The 25276-nt window shown below is 35.8% G+C and overlaps 1 protein-coding gene across 4 annotated transcripts in view; it reads right to left on the reverse strand.

Annotated features, from left to right (window-relative positions):
• Positions 1-2568: 2568 nt before the first annotated feature.
• Positions 2569-25276, reverse strand: part of QKI (QKI, KH domain containing RNA binding) — a 146497-nt gene continuing 123789 nt past the window's right edge. The window contains exons 5-8 of one of the 4 annotated variants that reach the window (XM_062490227.1): positions 15804-15891; positions 13161-13457; positions 10422-10496; positions 2569-5725 (exon numbers count right to left, since the gene is read on the reverse strand). In XM_062490227.1, coding sequence (XP_062346211.1) covers positions 5709-5725; positions 10422-10496; positions 13161-13457; positions 15804-15891 — 477 coding nt within the window. In that variant the 3' untranslated portion in view covers positions 2569-5708. Of the gene's footprint in view, positions 5726-10421; positions 10497-11234; positions 11261-12474; positions 12522-13160; positions 13458-15803; positions 15892-25276 lie in introns of those variants that run through there. The other 3 variants (XM_062490226.1, XM_062490229.1, XM_062490228.1) reach the window with 3 other exon arrangements.

Below are 25276 nucleotides of genomic sequence, written 5' to 3' on the forward strand. Positions count from 1 at the left end.
TGTTACTCAGATTCCATTCTGTATAGTGTGCAATTTCTGATAACTGATATTTTTATTCAGACACAAAGAACTCAAGTTTCATATGCTCCTATGTTTACCCCAAATTAATTTCTTAATGGATGGTGACACACTTCAATATTTCCCTGCATTTTCAGGGCAGAAAACCTTGTAGTGGTCCCCTGCATGGAGTACAATCTGGCAATAAACCTTTCGCTACATGTGGATTTTTGACACACATTTAAAAGGTATGTTCAAATAAAAGATCAGTATTGTCAGTACACTGAACATATGCTCATTAAAAATATCTGAAGGGTGTTCCTGAAGGCACTTTGTAATATGCACAAAAAACACTCTTGGAGAAACCAAACTTGTTGCACTTTGGTACAACACTTAAGATGTGAGTAGCATTGCACAGATGTTACTGCGAAAGGCCAGATGATATTTTTGTTTGTATTTTGACCTATCAAAAAAATTTACCCCAAGATAAATCCTACTTTATTGGATCAATGATCTAATTGTCTTGAATGTATGATCTTTCAAATGCTAAAACAATTTAACCTCAGGATAATAAGAAACAAAAAGAAGCTAACTTCAGTGATTTAGCAATATTGAAGTCCTCCTCAAATCTGGTTCTAAAAACAGTTTGCATCTTTCCTGTAAGCAGGCAAAGTATAAAATAGTTAAATTTTCAGACAGACAATTAGGTAAATTGAGAAATGACTTTGGTGGACAACAATAATACATAGATTATTTTGATTTTAGAGTTTTCCTATTTTTTTCAGTCCTTCAGCTTTAAAGTACTACAGAATTTACAGCAATGTCAACTATTGCATATACTGAAGAATGAGATGAAAATGCACTGTGGACCAAGTATAACAGTAGTTAATATCTATTGATAAAATACAAAATAATAAAAATATTACAGAGAAGCAGTAGTTCTGGAAATAGAAGTGTTATTCAATATAAAACAAGTTTTGTTCCATCTGAATAGTTTCACCTATGCTGGACAGAGTACTTCACCAAACTACATGTGTACCTCTGAAAAATTTCTTTAAAAAGATAAATTATTTGCTCTGTAATGACACTTGTTCCACTATCCATTTAAAAAGTTCTGATATTGTCTGTTGTAAATATCTAATATTCTTATAATCTGCCTGTGGCTGAGTTTTCAGACAGCAACATGATCTGTTAAATTAAAAAAGAAAATTCTGTGCAAGTGAAACTATTCAAAATGAACTGGTATTTCAGCTCTACCTAAAATTTCTGTAAAACAAAGAACTACATGCCATTAGAAAACTAACAAATGCCATCAAAGCTAGACTGTTCTTCATAAAATAAAGATGCATAAAATTTTAATTACTAGCACTACTGTGAGAGCTCTATTTATAAAGTTTTATATTGCATGTATTTCAAGATAAATAGTTCGAAACATCATAAATTAAAGGAGGAACAGATTCAGATTTCTCATCTGAATTTTTACTATCTACAGGAAAAAAATGGACTTTCAGGAAGAAAACTGTTGACATCTGAAAAGTTATCTACATTGAGGAACTCCCTCAACACTAGCAGTAATTACTGCCCACTCAAGGTTACAAATCTACAACTACCTGGGAAATGTAGAGGAGCCTCAGACAGTGCAGTTCTAAGAAAGGGGAAGCGTATCTATAAAAATATTTGCATAGATGTACATTCAAAACAGCATTTTCACCATTTCAATTCCCTGCATTCATGTTGCTTCAGTCATCCTCAGGGATAAAGATCACATAAAGGCAGCTCTGGAATTTGAAATGAATGTTGCCTGGTAATTTAGTGAAAGGTGTATTTTTGTCCTTTCTGCAGTCATTAGGAAAAGATCCAGTTTGACCTTTGGCTTACAGAAGTTGTACTCCCCTGAGCTAGGCAATGCTGATAGAGTACGGCAGAAAGTACGAAAAAAAAAAAAAGTTACTTGAAATAGCGTGGCATAAATAAGGCACTTTTGCCAAAGGAAATCCCCAGGTTTTGTGTTTCAATGTACAGCAATTCAACCCAGAAATATTTTGTGCTTAGAAATGTCAGATGATGCAACAGTGAATCAGGTGCCAAAACCAACAAATCACAAATTACTGTGTGATTAACTGCAATCTCTGAATGGTTCAACAAAGAATCAAACTGGTTTCTGTACACCGTCACGATTTACCAGTACACTGGCATCTTTTGCTCTTTTGCTGTGAGCCAACAGTAATTATTTTAGAGAGAGAAAAAGAAAGTGTGGAATTAGTAATGCAGACGCTGAAAGGCAAGTGGCGAGACTCTACAAGAAGAATGCCTCAAAAAATGCTACTTTGTTCCCATTTCTACTGGCACCTATTCCCCAAGGTAAAAGGCCAGAATGACCAAAGCCAACTTAATAGTAGTGTGCAGAATGTCAGCTGACAAACAACATAAAAACAAGTCACGTCGTGTTATCTGTGGTCACGTTCTTCAGGGTTAGTCCAGTAACTCAAGACTTTACATTCTTCTGTCTTTATTTGTTTATTTTAATTAAACACTTAATGGTTAATAAACAGACATAGTCCAGAGTTAGTAGGTTGGTATTATAACATTTATTAAAATAATGCTATGGGTTAATAGAAACAGCAAAGAACCAAAGAATTAAAATGCAAGCTATGTAAAAACCCAACTAAAACCCAAATATGTCTAATGTATTCATCCAGTAGCTAACTAAAAGCCCAAGAAAGACAACACTCCCAATATAATAAAGTACTGCAAAACAATTGGCAATTTTTCAGTTATCAAAATTGTGGGTTTTGCATTTTGTATCCTTTTTTCTCAATCAGGAAAAAAATTCTTTTGAATGTTATATAACATACATATAAAACAAGATAGAAAAATACATTATAAACTTGTAACAATGGCTGTAAATACATTATCTTACATGTTTCTCATAGGCAATAGGTTGGTTATGGTACATACATAGCATGAAACTACTAAGATAATAAAGAATAGACAAATACATGTCATCTGTACGGTTACATACAAGCGACACTCCCATCTACCCACTCTAAAAAATTACATAATACTGTCAGAAAGAAGTCTTAAAACTACTTATTTTAATAAAGAAAAAGTCATTAAAGAATGATAATACTGAGAACCAAGGCATTCAGAGATTTCAAAAGTCATGCTTTTTTTTAAGTTGATCCAAAATTTTGTCAACTAAGTTTTCAGAAGTTTGTTCAGAGCAAACATTACTTTCACATGTCACACATCTATTCCATACATTTCCCCTTCCCCCCCAGTAAAAGACCTTTGATAAATGTCTAAAGCATCCAGGTTTTATCGTAGTTGAGATGAAACTGGATCAAATACTGGTATTGTTTTAGCAAATCTCTCTTCAAATGTTCGAGTGTCGCAAGTTTATTCAACCAACCAACCAACCAAAATAAAATCAAAATGGCACAGCATATACTGTAAATAAAATCAACACAACTGTGTGTGTAACAGGAAGACAAAGCCGGTGGCACAATAAACAAAAATCTAGCTGAGCACGAAAGGATGAATGTCTATTGCATAGTAAATAAACTGATAATTATTTCCAGGTGAGACAAGATGTTAGATGAGGTCACCATGCAGGTGCTTAAAAATGTAAGCCCTCTTAGCTTACTATTGACCTTTCATTTGGAAGCTGTGAAGATTTGCAGGAGGAGAATAAGTTGACATGAGGGGAATAAAATTATCACCTGATATTTGCCAAGTTTAGTACTGAGCCCCACAAAGTAATACTTAATGTTTTCAGAACAAAATACTGTGCGTTCAACAGCTTCAGCTCTTGCAATTGCCCAGCTATTTGAACCTCATGTGGAAGCAAGGGTTAAAAATAAGGTATAGCTGGACTTCAAATGGCTGAAGTCCCTCTCCTGCTTATCTTTTGAAGAAAAGCCAATGGGCCAGATCTAACAATAGTCAAAGACGAGCTGAAAAGTAACTTCCCTGCTGTTTGTCACTGCATGAGCTGTTCCTGGAAACTTGGGATGTGCTCAGTTACTGACTGGAAACTTGCTAAGCACTTTCAGTTTCATTATCTGCAGAACATCCATTTTCTGGGTGATGCCGAAGCCTACGACAGTTGATGTAATATTTATTTCAACCAAAATCAAGAAAACTCATCTCCATCCCTGAACAAAAATGACATAACTCCCAGGTCTACAAACATCTGTCAGCTAATAATCTCCTTTAGCATGAGACAAGTCTGTATCACAGAACCCTTTGGTTTATGTTGCACAAGTACGGCATTTGCTGATTTAAAAAGTAGAGGGGTTGAAATAATAATGGGCTGGTTTGATGAAAACTTAGCAAATACTTCACTTAATGAGATTTTGGCAAAGTCACATCACACTAGTATGGCAAAAATCAGGTAATTAATATGGTCAACTCATCATTTGTCTTCCCTCACAGCTTCTTTCACATACTGGGCGACTGAGTGGCATGCAGTAACTTGTCTGAGGGAGAAGCTGATTATACAAGACATTTGACTAAATGACCATGAAGAAAATAAGGCACTTCCTTTTCTTTAGACTTATTCCAATACTTAAAAAATAAAAAAGAAAGACTAAAAGGCTCTTTTGGTCTTTTGTTTCTTGACAACCACCAGAAAAAATCATTTAATGAAATAAAGGGTTTCTTTGTTCTTTTTTTCTTTTTTTTTATAACACTTGAAAGTATAAAATGCTACATTTCCAAAAATATATTTTTTTTTCTGCACCAGCACCCTTGTATAGTAAAAGTATCTACTTTTTTGTTCATTTTGTTTCAATGCACTACACTTTATCTACAATTTCATTACATGTATACAGCAAATAGGCAAGCATGGCTTTTACATCCTTAATGAAATTTTTTCTATACAGGGAGGTTTAAAAAAAATATTTGAACAGTTTGCCCAGTAATGTGACACATAATGCATGTACCTTGTTCTCATGTAATCTTCCAAGGAGATTAAAATATGGTTAAAATAATTTCAACTTTTATTTCACTTTAATAGTGTTGCTGTTTTGTTCTCTGCATTAATGTAGTTCTGAAAAGTCATCGTAATCTGCATTTCATGGCACACTTTCCTTGAAAACATCCAATTTGGCAGGCAATAGAAAAAAGGCTGCAACATCTGCCCTTTGAGGGCACTGGTAGTGACTAAACAGCATATCAAATTTTGAATACTTTTTGGAATCCCTTCCCCAATGACGTCCCTGACCAAAGGTTCATGCATGATGCATCATCACACAGTACATTCAGAGAGAGCTTTGACTTTTTTTAATTTTTTTTTTTTTTTTTCTGAGAAGAAAAATATTCCTAGAAGTCTCTCACAGTAACTGCCTCTGTCATCGGGTAGTTAAGGGACATCTGTCTCCATCTCGTGCGAGGCCTCCTTACCGTTCGCTTGGGGCGGGACACTAGAGGATGATCAGTGCGGAGGGATGAGTTGGACCTTATTGCTTTACTACTATTCAGTGCAGGTTCTAGAACCACTTTCACCCAAACAGGAGAACAACAAAAAGCGGAGTTGGAGGACAACAATTTCTTTGTCTGTTTTGTTAGATGGTAAGACGAACGGACAAGTGCCCCAGCTCGCTGCACTGAAGACAGGCAAGCAAAGGCGTTTACCAGTTAACTGATCAGCAGGCAGGCATGGTCAGGTCATCATTGGGTGAAGAGTTCAGAGGTCAGAAGGTCATAGGTTAGTTGCCGGTGGCGGCTGGGTGGTTAGAAACAAAAAAAAAAAAAAACAAAAAAAAAAAAACCAACAAAACAAAACAAACCAAAAAAAAAAAAAAAAAAAAGAAAGAAAAGATAGAGAAGAGATTAGTTCCAGCTAGTGACGGCTTAATGACAACATGAAAACTAATCACAACTAATAAAAAAAACAAGCATGTTTAATTCTGACATACTGATTGACACCATCTACAGAATGCAATAAAATCATGACAGCCCTCCATCATGATTTGGACATGTGAAGGAGAAGCCCACTCCCACAAAACCGGTTAACAAGAGAAATAGAGATAAAATATGACTAACGACTAATGGTTAGTAGCAGTCAATGAAGGAAATTGGAAAACAAAAAACGATGAACAGTTTCTGAACTGGGTAGAAGATTTCTGGAACAACAGTCAGTGCACAGCATCAGTATCTGACTGCTATTAAGCATTAGTACCTCCCCAGGTGCAAGCATTAAAGCAACTATTAATGATGGATGTGATTATTAATAACTGGTTGTTAAAAGAATGGAGTCCTCTAAGGAATTCTGGACTTAGAGAAACAATTTGGTTCAACAAACTATGGGCCAAACAAAGGGTTTTTGTTCAATAAATTTTTTATTGCCTTTCATTTATTCTATTTACAAACAACATGGAATTTCTTGGCCTCATGATACAAAGCAGTACTATAAACTGTAGTCTAGCAACGTAGGCATCATTGTGGAAACACGGAAAACGCTCAGCCTGCTACTATAGCCAGCATTTTCCCATTCAAAATACTATTTTACATATAGGACACTTATAAAATGCACTTGCATGTAAACACTGTAAAAGTCCTGCCATTTTAAAGTCTATACTTAAAAAGCTCTAAGTACATGAAAAAATAGAGAAAATATCTAATTGATGCTAATAAGGCATTTTAAAACTACAAACAGCTCTCTTTATTCATTTTCAAAGCTAATACTCTGCAAATACAATAAAATCTGACATTTCATATACATTCCTGCTTTATATTTTTATATTTTAAAAGAAGCCACCTGTAAATACTATTTTCTTTTGCAAAAAAAGGAAAAAAGAAAAAAAAAAACAACAAAACAAATAAAACCAAAAAACCCAAAACCACAAACAAATTACAGTAAAACATAAAAAAGTTCTCAAGTGGAAAGTTATCATTCCCAATGTTCTTGAGCTATTCCTTCTTTAATCATTCTCTTGCATTCTCCTTCACCAAACTTGGTCCACTTAACAGTAGTATGATTTTTTTAAGACTCATTCAACAGCTTAATTAGAGCTAATAAATTCTGAGGTTGATAAAAGTTTCTGTACTGTTGCCATTTTGACTAAGGCAGAGGAGATGAAAGTGAGAAAGGTATTCAGTGCAAAGTCAGATTTGTGCCATTACACATAAAATTAAGTCCAGTAGGTGTAATATTCACAGATACCATTGATTTAACAATCTTTCTTGTGGGTTCATTTACTTTCAGATAATAAAAGTGACCTATCATTTAGGATACAGCTCATAACACTACAAAAAATTACTACTGTAACATAAATGGGACCAAATGTGCTCCCTGAATTTTTTTTTCAGAATCGTGCTAAGTGGGATTCATTTAAATTATAACAGCTGTTTCAAAAAGAAGAAAAAAATAAATATTTTATGTGGCACAATCTTACCACTTTACAGGTATACTAGAAACAGAATCTTAAAGCATTTTGATACTCATTACAATTTTCATTAAAAGGTATTACAATTTATATATAAATTATGTGAAAATTGGTTTGGATAAAACATTTGAGAAAATTCTCAGCATTAATATTTCTTGTGGAGTTTAAAATCAAAGCAAGCTACCTTTAAAAATACCAGGACACCTGTGATACGTCCTCTGCCAAGTCTCTGGCCTTCTACAGTACACACAGGTTTGTCAACTGTGCAACACCATTTACAGTTTATTACAATTAAATCAGTCAGTCTCTCTGTTATATGAATCAAATTCAATTTTGTATTAAACTGGGGGTTTATTCTGAGTTAAAATGAGCTATATTTTCCAATCCTTCACCAATTCTACATGCTTAGTTGTGAAACATTTACGCATTTGGGGATTCTTGCTTTAAATGCAGTGCTTATCTCTGGGAAAAAGCCCCAAACACCAACAAAAACCCAAAACTATGCAAAGAATAAAAACTACCTAAAAAGTGAATGCAGTAGTACTACAAAGTCATCTGAGAGTCAATTTAGGAAAAAAAAAAAAAAAGCCACCAAAACATCAACTTTAGACCCGATGAATGCAAAGACAAATTTAGTGACACTTAACTATGTAAAAAAAAAAATCCGCATTGGAAGGAAAAAAAAAAAGGTATTTCGGTTTGCTGACATTGCTTTTTGTGGCCATAGCTATAGCTATCCTGGTGACAGAACAACCAAATATCAATAGGTGAATATGACAAACACTGATAGTATTTTAATTCTACAGTATAATTTTAGTACATTAAAAGAAATTTTTATTGCTGAACAAAGTTGTCTACAAGACCTTTTGTTTGAAACTTTTAGGTATGTGCAGTGATAACCTAGCACTTAAAACTCAAAATACAATTAAGTTCAGTTGTAAAATTAACTTTGTGTAAGTTTCTTATTACACACTGGGATTATTTAGGTAAGTCTTTAAAATAATGTTCTGCAATATCAACATGATTTTCCTAAGAGAGAGGTGTGCATGACTTATTCTACAGGATAAAGACGTGTATTTATTTATCTATTTAAGACAATGGGTTTCCAATATTGCTAGAGATGAATGCTGTTCTATCAAAAAAAGGCTGTATTTTAAAAGAAGGTGAAATTATGCTAATAATTAATTTAAACTACTTTTAAGTGACCCAGATGAAACATCTAGGCCCTTCAACAAATATTTAAAATCTATGTTGAGCAAATATTACAATGATAAACTACAAAAGGGTATTTTCTCCATGAAAACACCCCATGCCCACTTTATCAGTGTATTTACTAGTCGTCTCACGTAATATTCAATTACACCAAAAGGTGGCCGCATCTGTCACCTGAAACTATCATTGCAGATCATGAAAGGCCGTTAGCAAAAAAATGGTTTTTGCAACATCAGGTCAAATTTTCAAAGACAACCAAATCCTTATCACCAATTTATTTTGACTGAGATTGAAAAAAAAAAAATAAAACCTATTATTAAAATGACCTTCAACTGATTATATCCTGTTGCCCCTTTGAAGAGTTCTCAAGAAATAAGAACAAGCCAATGGGCTGCAGTGTGCAGTGACATAAAACAATCTTTCAGAAAACTAAGTAGTGTCCTGTACCAGCTTTACACTTTCTGTAAAGCCCAAGATCATATCAAAGATAAACATATTACATAAATATACCAAATACCCAGGAGGGCCCCTTCTACTGGATTAACCAGAATCTGTATTCTCTCCTGTAGTTAATTTATGGAAGGTTGGGAGTAGTGTAGTCAATGCTTGGAGATGTCAGATCTGTCACTAGAATTTGGCTTTACATTATTACACTATCATGGAAGCCTGCACAACATTAATTTGGATGAGAGCAGAATAATAATACTTGGCACATAATGCTCTGCATCCTCAAAGCCCTATACAAAACAAGAACCCCCACAATACCCCTGTGAGGTAGGGAAGTATTATTATCCCTTATTTAACCAATGGGAAATCATACACAGAGAGATTAAATGACTTGCTTGAAAACCACAGTGAGTCAGCAGCAGGGATGGGATAAGAATTCATCCCTCACACTGCTTCCTAGCCAATGTCAATAAACCGAAAATATCAGTTTTCTCAATAAACTTAAAACACTTCATTCAGGGGTCCAAAGGCATGATACTTGAGGAACAGGAGAAAAATGAAGATTTACTTTCCATTCAAGGGTTAAAGAGAGATGCCCAAATATTGGATGTCATCTCACCAACAGGTCTTCAAAAGTTGTTTCTCCTTCAGGTTATGTATTTTAGCAGCAAAAGGCAAATACCAAGAAATAGATTTTGGAAAAAAAAAAAAAACAACCAAAAGCCAAAACAACCAAAACACCCTCCTTTTCCCTACCCATACTAATCCAAACTCAAACAACTTTTGAAGTTATCTTCACAGCCCTTACCTCTCTGAATTCAGTTAGGTATCTGAGAACATGCATCCTCCTCATAATATACAGTACAGTGGCTCAAAAGTTTATTGGAAAAAAGGGAATCTAAATCTTCAGATTTCTCCAAACACAGACAGGAGGCATTTATTCCTTTACTTCTTTCTCATTAAGCAACCATCCATTCATTTTATTTTGCAACACCAGTCTGATATTTCCACACCAATTAAAAGAATGAACCAGGGGAGGAAAGAGGGGAACACGACCGAATTAATGCAGCACTGATTTCATAGTGTTTCCTGATGCGGATAGATCTTTCATTTTTAAAACTAAATTACAGAATTTCTGTTAAATATATCAAAGCATATATATTTAATTGAGCTGGGAAAGCCAAGTTTTGAATTTTTTTTTTTTTTTAAAAACTGCAAGCATTCCCAAAGCTTTAAAATATTAACTGTCCAGGTTTTTCAGAAAAATCATGAATGGGTCAAAGACAGGGTATTTGGTTAACCAGCTGTGGTGTTGCAAATCTCATGTACACTCAAAGCACTTCTTACAAACAAGAACTGCAGAACTAAACTAACCTCGGTCTGCGGTCACAATCCTTTGGTAAGGATGGACACGCATATCGTGCCTTCGAACTTTAGTAGCCACCGCACCTAGTTAAATTGCAATTACCAAGACAAAGTTAGAAAACATTCACAGAAAACATTAACAGCAGGTTTATCAAAATGGATTTAAATGATCATTAACTACAAAAGTTCATTTTAAGAAAAGCAACAAGTTAAGGCACAGTAGTTTCAAATCTTAATAACAAGTTTATCTGTGCAGATTAATATTGCATTTATTTTAAACATCCTGGCCTTAACCTGTTTAATCCATTCATTTACAATCCCAAAATTACAGTATTTCATGAAATCTATTAGACCCAAGCACATTTAAGCTTTACTAGTCACATATTCACTGAAGTGCCTTTCTTGCAGCAGGACTATTTTAAATAATGCCATCTTTAATACTGACATTTATTTGCTAACCTTAAGATCACTTCCAGTTCTACCACAAAAAAAAGTTTTAAAGCAATTCTTCAAGCCTACAGATTGTGATTTTAAACTTTAAGTCAATAAGTATGAACTGCAATGAATTAGGTGATTAGTAAAGCAAACACTATATAGAACACTTAGCAGTCAGTATACTACTATACACTCATAAATTACAGCTACTCTGTAATAATAGGACCTAATCCAAATTAATAGCACTATTTTATTTTAAATCTATGTGCAAAAAAGTGCAAGTAAGTCACTGACTGCTAGGCCAAGCTTTTTTCAAGGCTGCTGAAAACTAAGCATTTGTTAAAATTCAGATCTGATGAAGGATCAGTTAAGACCGTTCTTGAATTCTTAGCCTTTCGTTGGGAAAGCCATACCTGAAGATAAAAGGAAGGGAATTGAAAGTTAGTCACCAACTAAACTTTGGTCTCAATACCAACATCCCCAAAAATACTGATAGGGATGCATTTCTCTGCCATTTTTAACATTATTACTTTAAAACATCTTAAAGGTCCACCATAAAAATGGACAAAGTACTATTAATGAGAATGAGCATATAACAAAACAAAACTCAACAAAACTCAAATTTAATGCAATTAACTCTATACAATTGCTCAGATAATAGAGCAGATGTATTAAGAGTTATTGATTCTAGGCAGCTGAAGTGGGAGTGTGGGGTTTTTTTCCCACACTCCCTTTTCCTTCTTTAAGTAACATTTTTTTTATGAGGTGTGTTTTGGGCAATACACCTCACACAGTTAAGCGTGAGGGTACACAATGGTTTCTAAAGTGCCATTTTAAAAGTGATTTTAATTTTTCCCTCCTATCTCTTTATAGAAAATCCTGTGAGATAAGTCCAAGCTCCCTGCACTGTAATAAACTTTACTGTGGAATGCTGTATTTCTTTACTTGCTATTAACTGAATTTAGGAGGGGAGCTTGCCACTAATCACTAACAGCTACTGTGATGAATTCTCTCACTGTGACTTCACCCCAGGATGTACTACAGCTGGACTCACAGACTGGGAACAGAGGAGCTAGGGAGAATATTGACTTATTTGTGGGAAATTAATAAATGATAATGTTATCATATGCTCATGGAATTTTGGCAATCGGTTAACTGACAACAACCATAAGCTGACAGATGTACTGCATACTTTTGTCCTACTATAATTTTTGTTATTAATTCACCAATCCTGCAAGACAGAAGTCTGTAATACATTTTCTTTTTTACTGTACATAACTGCACACATACAGATAACTCACCGAGTATTTGTCACACGAAACACTGTTTTTTTTGCAATACTTTCAATAAAATATTGACTTTGAACCTTATTGTCCAGTGTTCATTAGAGATGTTTAGAATTTGTGTAAATCAATAACTGCCACTGAACAAACAAAGATCAAAGTCCTAAAAAATCAACAGTATGCAGTACCAAGGTCCTATGCAATTCAGAACAAACTGAAAAGAAAAATTATTTAGATTCTGTAGAGCATAGGGAAGGAAGAAACTATTGGAACTGCTTGTTCCATATTGGCCATTTAACTGAACTATCACGGCTGCTTTATCATTCTTGCCTTCACACACCAAGTCAGTGGTCTGAAATATTAGGAATGATGGACATTTCAACGCAACGTATATAAAAGAAGCCAACAGTAAAGTTGCTAATTTTATTGTCCTTTGGTCAGAACTTGGTTTGTTTTATATTCATTCATTGAAATAATTTTCTGCTCAAAATATAATTTAGAGCTTTCTGTCACTGTGATGAGTTGCATACTAAATAAACAAAAACTCCAACTGAACAAAGACTTCTCCACTCCCTCCAGTTTTGCCACTAATACAATACAGCAAAATAAGAAGTCCTCTCACCCAAATACTGTAAATAATGTATAATAATAAATAATGTAAATTTATGTTTAAGACAATGCAAACTAATCTGATATTCACAGGAGCCCAGATGACATGTAATAGACGTCAATTGTATTTAGCTTTTTTCCCTTGCCTATGTATCTACCATCCAATATCATACAAACACGGAGGCTTTATTTTCCGTAAATTTATTAATATAAACTAAGCACACACATTCAGGAATGCCAAATATGTTAAGATGCTTAACAGCTGCACCATTTGAGCAGCTCTCCTAGAAGGTTTTGATATACCTGAAATAAGTTTGCTGCTTCAGATTTTTTTTCTTTGAGCTCCACGAACCTCTACCTCGCAAACACAACAGAAGCACAAGCAACACATTCTCCAGTCATCCACGTACAAAGGTCTTACCTAATACACCACTAGGTTCAATAGGGTACTCAAGGATTGATGTAGCTGGTGCCAGCGTGTAGGGGTATTCGTATGGTGTGTAAATTAGACCGGCCTCGGGTCCGGGTGGAACTATTGCAGCGGTGGGATGAGGAGTTCCGTTTGGCATGACAGCGGTTTGTATTTGTCTGATCAAAGGCATTATGGTAGGGCCAGCTGGCGTAGGGGTACGCAGGGCAGCTGGTGGGAGAACGGGCGCAGGCCCAGTAATAATCCTTGGAGCCTGGGCTGTTGCTGCAAGAGAAAAGGCAAGGGCTGCTACAGTAAGCAAAGAAATTTAGAGGAAAGTATGGAGATAGCAGTACAAAACGTGGAAAGAATGGGAAAAAAAGGGAAAAAGTAGGAAAGAAGAAAAATAAAAGGAAATCATTAGTACATGCGCTGATCACACAGTGCCAAAGCACACCATTCAAATGCAAACAGCTTTCCATTTTCCAGTGTGATTAAGTATGAACATGCAAAATAAAAAAGCCATTGTAAAACAGTGAGGTAGATTTCTCAAACAGGTTACATAGCACGAAAGCTCCATTTAGACCACATTTCTTCATTTATGCTATCAAGACTGCATGAGACTGAGATGCATGCAGGAAATACAAGGAAAATACTGTCACAATCAAATACAGAGTACAAAATTTAGTGCATCTATAGAGTCCACAGACACACAGTTATGCAGAGCTGCTCTATGCATCCAGAGTTTTTATGTGTCTTAAAATTGTATTTAAACATATACACAATTCCCATTTCCAGGATTAGTGAAGTTTAAAGATGACCTAGAAACATGAACCGGTCCCGTCCTACCCTAACATGAATAAAATAGACTCGAAGTTTATTTCCATATAAAATTTCACCAAATAACATATTTCCTTTGTATTAGAATCTTACCATGGCCTTGCTTAAGTTAAAGAAAAGAGGTGGTTTTTCTATTTTGGTTTGTGGGGTTTTTCTTTGTTTGTGGTGGTTTTGTTTGTATTTTGAAGTGGTGCTAGCACATTTCATTAAGTGTTATTTGAAGCCTGTTGGCACACCAGATGAACAACAACTTAAGCACCAGCACATCTGCTGGTAACAGTCAGTCTTAAAGGGTTATAATCTCTGTATTTCTATGCATTACTGTTGATCTACATTCATTTAATTTACTAACAGGTGCCCTGAAAATACAAATGTGGAGAAGTTTTTCAGATTTGAGACTGCTGCATATTTAAAATTATTTTTATTTTTTAAACCAAAATGCTCAGATAATTTAAAAATGGCACTCAAATATTTCTACTTCCTTTCCCAAACAGAAACAAACCAGTAAAGCTTCTACATCTTCAACTTTTCAGTAAAATCAAGACACAAAGACTGAAATTGTCTTATCAAATAATGAGTATTAGCGTGGCATTCTCTAGTTAAAAAGTAAATAAAAAATTCCATCTTCCCACTTACACTGATACAATAGACCAGTGGGAACAGACTAGACAAAGGAATTACCCAAATTAATAAAAAAATCTTTGTGCAGAAGTTTACATCAATTTAAGTTATTCTGAAAGCTATTTTACTCATGAATTTGCAATAATTTAGAGACGATCATATATTTAAAACTGACCTAGCTTTAAATATCATAGTGTTCATTAGGGCTGAAAGATTTACCATTACCATTGTAGTGGTAAAAGCCCTTGCTTATGTCTCTTTTCAAATCAGAATAATTACACTGGTGTAAGCACTCTCAAATTGACCTAACTGCATTCCAACCTTTAAACATATTCAACTTTGAAATGGGGACTGTGTGGAGAAACAAATTTGCAAATATCAGTAGGTCCTTAGTGAAAAGACTGATTTAACTGTGCTTACATTTGACATCTGTATCACAGCTACAGCAAAAATGAACTTCTGAACAGTGTCAGCAACTATATATTCAGGAGGAGAAATTAGATTTTCAACTGAAGAAAATAATTTGTATCACACATAATAGGTATATGCTTTCATTAGTAGGTGTGTGTAATTAATTTTCAAGTGTAAACTTGTGCATACATGCATTTGCAAAAGCATTTTCACACAAATGTAATGGAAGTAATTGTAAAAATGGCTCATTACATCACTGATCCCTGTGAACTCAGCTGTGAAATCAGTTGATGAATTGTTGGTAAAACATAACATTGGAGGTACACATGCAAGCAAGATGAAAGGAAGGAATATAATACAGAAAAATGTATTCACAGTATCCTGAACCTCTGTAACATTTTAAATTTAAATATCTAAGAATAAAATTGCAAAGGAGTCTACTGTCCTTTATAGGCTTTAAGGAAAAAAGGAAAAAATTACCGTAAACCAGAAAAATCCTGTTTAAGGGTTGAAGTTTTTTATATTATGTATTTGTAAATATTTCAACCCACACATCCTGTTCAAAAAGTAATAGGGACAAGAAACAAGATGCAAAAACCCCATGAACTGACTAACTTATCTCCCAAAAATCTTTTGCAGCAGCTACCTACAGTTTTGTTGGGTTCTTACTACCTTTCATTCTCCAACATAAGTTGCCACAGTACATTTTCAACAGATAGATTTAAGATTCAAAACCTGCAAACACTTCTATGGCATTGACCCTTGAGCTCACGACATGCTTACGTGATTTGATGTTGGCATCTCTGTAGGTGCCATTCAGAATTGCAAGCTCCATCAGCTGCATCTTTTTAAGGCTGTCTTCTCCTTCTGCCTGCATACAAAAAAAATGAGAAGGAAGTCAGGATTATGAACACACTAGTGCACATGATTTAAGTGACCTAGAATAAAACTGTTCAAGTTCTAACCAAACAAAACCCCTGCTTACCATTAGTCACAAAAGCAGCAAGCTTTGTCAACTTTTCCATATAATTAAGTGAAACTTGCCTGTTGACTATCTTAAGTCTTGTTGACAAGTATCTTAAAAGAGTTTTGGAAAAGGTTCATAACATAAATGATAAAAATTATAAGTTGTGTTTCGTACAAATAATTTATTAATATTTTTCTCATTTTCATGTACTCCTAAAGGTATCTTTACAAAAAAAATATTATTGTGCCAGAAGAAGATGATGACGATGTATCACAAATTTTAAGCACTGCAATTTATTGCAATCTGCTCCACTGTAGACAATATTGACTACTGGGAGGGTGGGGCAAACAAAAAATAAACAACAATCTTTTTGTAGCTTTCCAGACAAGATATTGACAACTGCCCTGAGGCTGATTCTGGCACATATAGATGTACTCCAATGAGGATGTAACTACTATTGACACAGCATACACTACTCTTGGTTTTGCTTCAATAAAATCTACTTCCCTGAAGTTATCTACTCCATTGGCACCGTGCAGGTTGCCTAAACATTAAGTAGTGTTCAGTAGAAAAATGCTCACTTTTTCAGTTAATAATGAAAACATTTCTAGCAGCATAATTTAAATTTTAAGACCAGAGATACTCTGATCAGTCTTTCCAAGAATACTACCCTTTGTTTAGACTACACTCTATCGAGCAGAAAATACGATTATGATATAGGAAACTCAAGAGGGTCAACATCTACTTTAATGTTAGGTTACCACCATGCCTCCTGTATGGAATGCCACTGCTGAAATTCCTAAGTCAGATGCACAGAAGAACAGCTTTCCTGTGAGCAGCAATGCACTTGTCCTTTGCTACACTGGATTTCCTACATTTTTACTTATCTAATCACACAATATCTTCCAGGTATTTGGAACAATATTTCTCAAGTTAATGAGCTTGCTATACATACTTTACTCCCAAACTATGGATTAGCAATTTACTGAAGTCCAACACAAAAATAGTTTGTAAATTTTATCTAAGCAGATACAGTATTTATTGTGAGGTATGCTCAAGGGCCACAACCCCTTACAAAGGGATCTTTTAGCAGCTGATTTTTATCACTAATTCAAAATCAACATGTTAAGATGAGTCAACACTGAATTGCTTTCCAATGTCAGAAACTGAAAGTCCCAACTGTAATACTGGGGACTTGCATAAACACATCACATAGTAAACATTCAGAATATGCTGAAAGTTAGACATTTTCTTTATATGTTAAATACTGTATGACAGGGCAAGCTGACAATAACCCTAAAAAAGGAAATACACACTCAATTACCATCTTAACTGAAAATCAACTGCACAGTTAAGTATTGTACTATCCAGAAATGTCAGACACCATAGTCCCACAGACCCTTTGAAATATAAAAGGTGCAGACTCTAGCAGTCTTAACACGACACAGAACAGATTTATAATTTACATGCAAAATAATTTTATCTTCTTTTTTTAATGAATTATTTTTCCATTGTGTCTTTGCTGGTAAATTACCTAGGCAATCATAACACAATAAAACCAATTCCAAATCTATCTGCCTATCCAGAGCTCACAAATTCCCATCATTCTGAATATACTTCACTGAAGTTATTTTGGCAATAATAATTTTTTTTAATATATTGACAAATCTCTTCCCCTCCCCCACAAGTTGTACTTTGTCATTTGTTTTTTGTTTGCATTCATGTGTTTTTTTATTTGAAAGGGTGTAATAAGAAAGCCTCCTCACAATATCAGCTGTACCTCCCATACAGTTCCATTAATGTTACTAAAATTGCTCCCTTCCTCCAAATAAGACCTTCATGTGATTGATCTACGCCATTAATGACTTCTAGTAAATGCTGAATATTACACTCCACTTGCTAGGATAATTTTAGTAACCCCAATCCCAGATCTTGCACCACAGTGAGTATTTCCCAATGTAACCATTTATAGGACAATAATTTTAAGACAGAAAATATTTTTACCCTTTTTGACATGGTCAAAAGAAGGAGATATAAGTCCAAGTAATCATTCTTACTTTAACATTTTCCTATAGGTCAGTACTGCTTGCTATTAGAAAAGATGTTGCAATTACTAGGCTTTATGAAGTATGTTTATGGAAACAACAGTGGACTTAAATCAAACAAAGCAGACCAAGTCCCTAACTTTTATTTTTGAGATTTACTTCTCTAGACTATGAGAAGATAAACTAAGATAAACTTCTCTTCTATTAAACAAAATGCAGCTTAAAATTTTCCCTTAAAAACTGCATTAGTAAAGAAATCAGAGATGCAAGATGTGGACTTGCACTACCAGGCATGAACATCGATGTCCGACTTCTGGTGCTTTGATTTTTAAAGCATTTATGAGATACAACCCCCCCCCCCCCAACCCCAACAAAAACCAATCCCACCAAAACACAGGTGTAGGGCTGACCACAAGGTCATCGTTCCGGCTCCTCCCAGAAGATGGCACTGTTTGTTGCACAATGCCATCTCTGCAGGACAGGGGTGCCAAGCACTGCCTGCACCACCCACCCATCCTACCAGCGCTGCTCAAACTCCTGCCACCCCCTCGCACCCTACACCTGGAGCAGTCATTTGCCACCTCTCCTCATGGTGAAGCCACAGAAGCGGCCAGGACCCTTTGGGACATACTGTCGTGTCCTTCAGTCTCTGGTACCAAGCTCTCCACTTGAACATCCTCCACCAATAGCCAACCCCTCAAATTTCCAAGAGCTGCGTCAGAGCAAGGGGCACATGTTTTTCCCTGCCCTATCCTCTCTCCCTTCTTTGCTGACAGATGATCAAATGAGGCACAGGAGATCTATCTTAGCTCCAGGCATTCCTGCAGGCACTCTCTGTTCAAGCAAAGAGAGGTTGCATCAGGGATACAAAGGCAATCTCTAAAGGGACAGTACATTACCTGTACAATAGCTGCAACAAAGCTCAGTCATTTGTACTAAAAGGAAGCTACTTTGAGCAAACATCAATAAGGTCACTTAAAACCAGATTTGCATTACTAAGTTGAAGCTCAAATGATTGACTTGTACCTCTCATCCTCTTAAATCTCCAGTGCTTTCCTTGTATTTATCATGTACAATATAACATGCAGATAAAAAAAAGCCTTAAAAATGGTATCTAGAAATGTAATTCTTTAAATGTAAGCAACTACTTGCAAAAATGCTCACTGAATACAAATACAGAAGAGATGGAAGCAGTAAATCCTAACAAAGCCAACTGTGCAGAGACACCACTGGGTGCTGTTCTGTGAACACACAGCCTCTAACTCCTCACAGTAGCTCAAATCTACCTGGGCTAGCAATAAATAGACCTAAAGGAGACCAAATGCCAGTGAGGACTACCATTTTAAGTAACTTGCTTTCTAATCTTTATCAATGTAGGATTAATAGTTGCAAGGCTCAAAACACAACTGCCACCTACAAGAAGTCTCTGGGAAACACTTCCTATAAAATCACAATTTCAAACTAAATAGTGCTGACTATACAAACGCCCAGTAAAAACCATAACTGTCTCCCCTACTTTGGACAATACCGACAGTCTCAGATAAAAATGATGCAGTTTATTATATAACTGCTAATAGTAAGAGCTTGTTACATGCCATGAAATGGGGAGCTTAGATAAAACACTACAATGGATTATTTTCATTATCAATGTCCAAGCTATACTTTAACCTCAGTTATTCCAAAACCTTCAGAAAATCCTTTATTTTAAGGCACTGAAATGCCTCAGATTCTCATGTGCATGCACTGTATCCTGAGGAGTATCACACAGTTTATCTTCTTACTTATACACAAAACATACATATGTATGTTTATTATCCAGGTGGAAGACAGACAGGCATGCCTGCAGACTCCAAAGGTAAATGCCTTCATTGTGCAATGTCAATGAAGGACTTGAGCAGATGACAACAGTTTTCAGAGGTGAAAGGTAGACTATGAAGATTCTGTCAACTCTGAGAAGCCTGTAACATTCAGCAGAGAAGGAAAGACAGATACTATTTAAATGAAGGATCGAGTGGCAGTGTTCAGGCTAGAGCAGAGATCCATAAACTAGACCTATGGAGACAGCCAGTGGCCACGCTGCCCTCCTATACTGCTGCCCAAAAGGAATATCACTGCAGCTCAGGAAATTCAGAAACCAAACAATTCACTCACCTGTGTCATAGGTGGGATACCTTATCCTGACAGAGCTTCTTGAGCCTTAGAGTCTCACGGATGTAAGTCTCAAAATGTTCTCTGATTTACATTATTACCAGGGCTGGAAGGGAAGGCTTTCAACTTATCTCTACAAACACAGGTGCTTTCCCCACATAATGATCGATTTTCTTTTAAAGTAACTGCTTTGTAAAATATAACAGATACACTTTTTTCCCCCCTACATTCATAACAAACAGATCCTCATATTTAGGGTGATGTTAGTGACTTTCATTGACAGTCTAGCTTCTAGAAGTCACACATTTTCAGGTAACGTTCTTGCAATCCTGTCACATTGCTGTACTTCACTGAATTGTCATGAACTGAAGTGAGCCCAGCCCAAGGAAAGGCAACAGACAGATTTATTATTCTGCACAAAATGCAGAGAAGTCTGGCTTTGGGGACCAGTTCTTTATAAGCTGTTCCAGGGCTGTCATTTCAGGCTCAGAGCAGCAAGTGGGAAGAAAAAATGGTGGGAAAGCAAAGCCACGGACAGCTCAGCCAGGAACACAAAGACCAAAAACCACTCTCCATGTTGCCCTGCCAACTGCAGCAGGCCTGTCCCATCAGGCTCATGGAAAGAATGAGCCTCAGCAGTGTGGAGGAACCCCAGGAGACTCAGCAGCGTAGCTGCACCAGAGTCTCCCAAGCACCTCAGCAACCTCTCCTGCAGAGCTGCGTCCCTCCCTGCCTGCTCCACACCACTGCTGCTTAAACAGCAGCTCTCACCAGCACCCTCCTGACACCCTTGGAGAGAACTCTTCCAGACACCTAACATTTTGTCCAAGTCCGTGCACCCTTCAAGCATTTGCTTCAACTGGAGAGAGTTCTTCTAAGAACACGCTGTATTTTTCAGAATGAAGGTAAAGCAATAAATAATTTCACGTGCACTCCAAGCAGTGGGGCAGAAGACTTGGCAGTTATGGAAGAACACTATACTAATGAACAAGAATAAATACTTAAAATGCTTCCTCAAATAGAAAAGTATTTTAAAATTGCCACATAAAATCATTGAAACTTTTCTACCACCTGGAAATACACACATTAAATATGAAGACTTGAATTATTCTTTTGACTGCTTATCTGTATAGTATAAGCCATCTACTATTTGCTAATTTAATAGGAATTTTGGTAAAACGCATTAACACCACAGAAATATGTTACTGTCACTGACCTCATCCTACTTATCCAGGAGGCAGTGCTGCTCCTCAGGAGTCTGTCACCCTGCCTTCCTGCAGTCCCCAGCTGCCCGACAGCTGCAGCTTGGAGGCTTGCACTGTGACACTGGCTGGACTCTCTGGGCTAATAGAATGCTTTTATCTCCCCGACAAAGAAAAATCCTCCACTGCAATTCACTTGTAGATCAGTAAGTATTCCTAACATACCATGTGCCAGTCAAACAGTCTTTACACATGAATGTCTCCATTCAGGGACAAAAACCTTCCATTCATAATTTATAAACAAAAAAAAAACCCTTACAAACATTATACTACGAATTCCTAGATGTACATGTATTAGACAAAAAAACAAATCTCAGACATCAATATATTGTAAAATATACTACAAAGGCTAAAACACATTGGAATTTTTCATGCTGAAGTATTGGAATTTTTCATGCTGAAGTATATGTGCTTAAAATCTATGTTTGGAAGATCTTTTTTTTCCCTATCTAAGTTGTTCAAAGTGATGTATCTATAGCAACAAGATGACAGGTAACTACATGTAAAAGACAAAGAAAAGAGCTATTTTATAAAATTCTGAATGGGAGTACCTCAACTATGAATCAATTACCTAGTGCAAGAGATTAGATTTTACTTTTGTAAAGGCTTTCAGTTCTGTAAATTACACTATTACTCAGTATTACAGAAAACATCTCATCCTCCCTTTCCCTCAAAAAAATCTGGCAGAGACCTTTAAGTTTCCCATGCTCAGAATGTAAATATTGATAGAAGTTGCTAGTAAACACATGTAACAGACTTTCTCATCCTTGATTATACACTTCTGAGGGTGACGGAGCAGAAATCCTACACCATAGCTTTATTTGTTCTGAGAGGAATTGGTCAAAGGGGTCTTTTCTGTCACAGTTTAGCAGCTATTCTTATATTAGAGGAAATTTTCCCAAATAGTTTTGAGACAAAGACTTCCAGACCAGCCATATTTCTCAGAGTCCTGTATGTCATCAACAATCCTATGGCACTGAACAGGTGGTAAAACTATAGCTCAGTTATTTCTCTATTTCCTTTTCAACACTGACACACACTGCTATGGCTATGAGGACAGGCAAAGATAAATTAGCATCATTACTTCTTCTGGGCAACACAGTCTGCTTATCTTCTTCAAAGCCAGCTCTCAGTTCAAATGATATGCAAAGAAGACTTGAGCTGTTTCACTTGACAAATTCATTGGTCATAATGTTAAAGATACTCTAGGGGGAAAAGGCAGCCTATCTTTTTACACTTCCCATCACCTTATCTGACATATCCCTGTTTAATCATGATACTTGGCTTACCAGTAATACTTTCGAGAATCCAAATGCCCTCCCTCCCCCACTTTCCATTTCTGCACGAAAAAAAATATAGATAAGGTAGAGAAAATTGGCACATAGCGTGTTTTACAAGCCAGACTGAAATAAAGCATCAGTGGAACTTACAAGCTTGCTTCACTATATGTATCCCCAAGATACTAGCTGGTACCACATTGGGGTGGGGGGAATTTTGGCTTGACCTTAACAGGTCAACATTTCTTTAGGACAGATGTGATGGGCTCATATTTAAATCACAGAGTTTTGGACTTTGAAGGGGAAAAGAAAAGGTCACCTGGATAGGTTAAATAAGACCCTCAACAATACTTAACTTCAGAACCTGTTTTTTGCTTTGTCTTTTTTTTTTAAAATTATCATTCCTATTTTTCTTGCATGTCCATTTCAATGTTTTTAATAAAATCTGTGATAAGAATCTCTACACACCACACTGGAGAACTTCAGCAATTCACAAAGTTCCATAACAGGAATGCATCTTTCATGACACACATATACACACTAAATCCCAAAAAGTTCTGAAGGAAAAAAAAAACAAACCAACATTTTTACAGTACATTCTAGAATGTTTTTAAAAGGCAGAATAATACTGAGATACATTCAGATTTATTTGCTAGCACAGACATCCCGCTGATATTTGTATTAAGATTCAAATTAAATACCTACCGATCTAAAGCCATCCATGCAATCTAAAGCATTAGACCTATTTTTAGCAAAATGCAAACTCAGCTTAAAAACTTTCAGAGCTGAACACTTTACTTTTGCTATTTCTAGTTTTGGAATGCTAGACATCTAAAATTCCTCCTCGCTGGTTAGCTCAATTCTGAAAAGAGCAGTTAAACTATAAGCACACTGAATGAGATAGTACCAGGCAAGCCACATTTGGCTCTATCAGCAACATCCTGAGTTCCACGAGCATCCTAGGAATCTGAAGAGAGCAGAATGCAAACACGACCTATATTATGCAGGTCTTTATTCCAGCTGTAGCCTTTGGAACAGACTTAACAGTGCCAGAACACTCAGACAGTGTTGACACATTCCACTTTTATCAGGACAAATTCATTAACCCATCCTGTGTTTTAAGTAAATTATAAAAACAATTTAACTAATACATGCTATAAAACAACCTAGGATCAAGGTGGTTGTTCTAACAGGTACAAATTAGAGGCAGTTGTTGGAAATAGAACAATGGAATGATTAATTAAAATATTTACAGTTAAGTGTGGCCTGACCTGTAATGTTTATTTTCCCTCTGTCATCCTAGGAGGTCTCTATTCAAAGTTTGAGTTTATACACTCCGAACAGCTGTAAATTCCCCTGAATTCAAATACTGGAATGGGTGGGGATATGGGGGGCAAGATGGGACTGGAGACATGGAGAACCCCATTTAAGGGTTTCAAAAGTAGCATTTTGTTGCAAACTCGTGAGATCCCAATGCCCTATAGTTTTCTTTCCAGCTATGCAAATGGTTTACTACATAAACAAAGCCTTTCATGTTCAAATTGGCACTGAGATATGACTGCGTGTTTTCATATGGAAAAATGTCCAGTATGTTTTGAATCTGTTCCCACCCAGAAATTATTAAAAAAAAGAAAGTAAGAAGAGTGACATTTCATATCAAATTTAGTAACCAAGAAACAAAGAGAGGAGTCTCTCTTTAGAGCAACAGAAGAATACTAACTGCTGGTGGCAGGGAGCACAAAAACTTGCTGTGAATTAGTACATGTCTTTCAAGTGTATCTTCTCTCAGGTGTTTCATTAAACACAGGATTCAGGGCTGCACACTACCACATGAGAATTCAAGCTGCACTAGTAACTTCAAAGACATTTTTATCTTCAGCATGAGATGTCCTGAAAATGTAATACTGACTTAATTAAAATAAACTACTTTACAATATGGACTAAACCCATGAAGGTTTAGACTTGTCCAGTTTTAAACTGTTAGTATACAGGGAGCAGCAGTCTTCCTATAGCTTCTTCAACTGTCGCACTTACTGCTCTACTCACATTTTCAACAGAAATCATAACAGCTAAATGTGATATAGAAAATTGTTTCTGCGTTTCACCTACACTCCCTTCTGTAAAATACTTGCATTAATAGTTTTATTTTCAAAGTTATTGTTTTCTGTACACACACAACCTCTAAGGTCGAAGCATGTAATGTCTGTTTCATACAGAACTTTATATAAAGTTACCATCTAGAGAAACAGTATTGTTTTAAACCCAAGATGCCCAAAAAAACAACGAATTTAAGTTTTAAATTTCTAATCCAACTAACAAAACAGAATATTGGAAGTTGAAAAGGAGATATGAGCTTGGTATATACTTGCAGTAATTTTCAACAGCTGCTAAAAAGCGAGTGCATACTAAAAGCTCACAGTTATTTCCAACTGCTTACATGTGTATGAGCAGCCATGCTGAATCTAACACATGTGTATCTCATGTGCAGTTTACTGATACTCTAATACCAGTGTTTAAATACTGTTTAAAAATCAAAAATAGCTCTTCCATAAACACC

Source organism: Cinclus cinclus, chromosome 3, assembly GCF_963662255.1.
Source record: "Cinclus cinclus chromosome 3, bCinCin1.1, whole genome shotgun sequence".
NCBI lineage: Eukaryota > Metazoa > Chordata > Aves > Passeriformes > Cinclidae > Cinclus > Cinclus cinclus.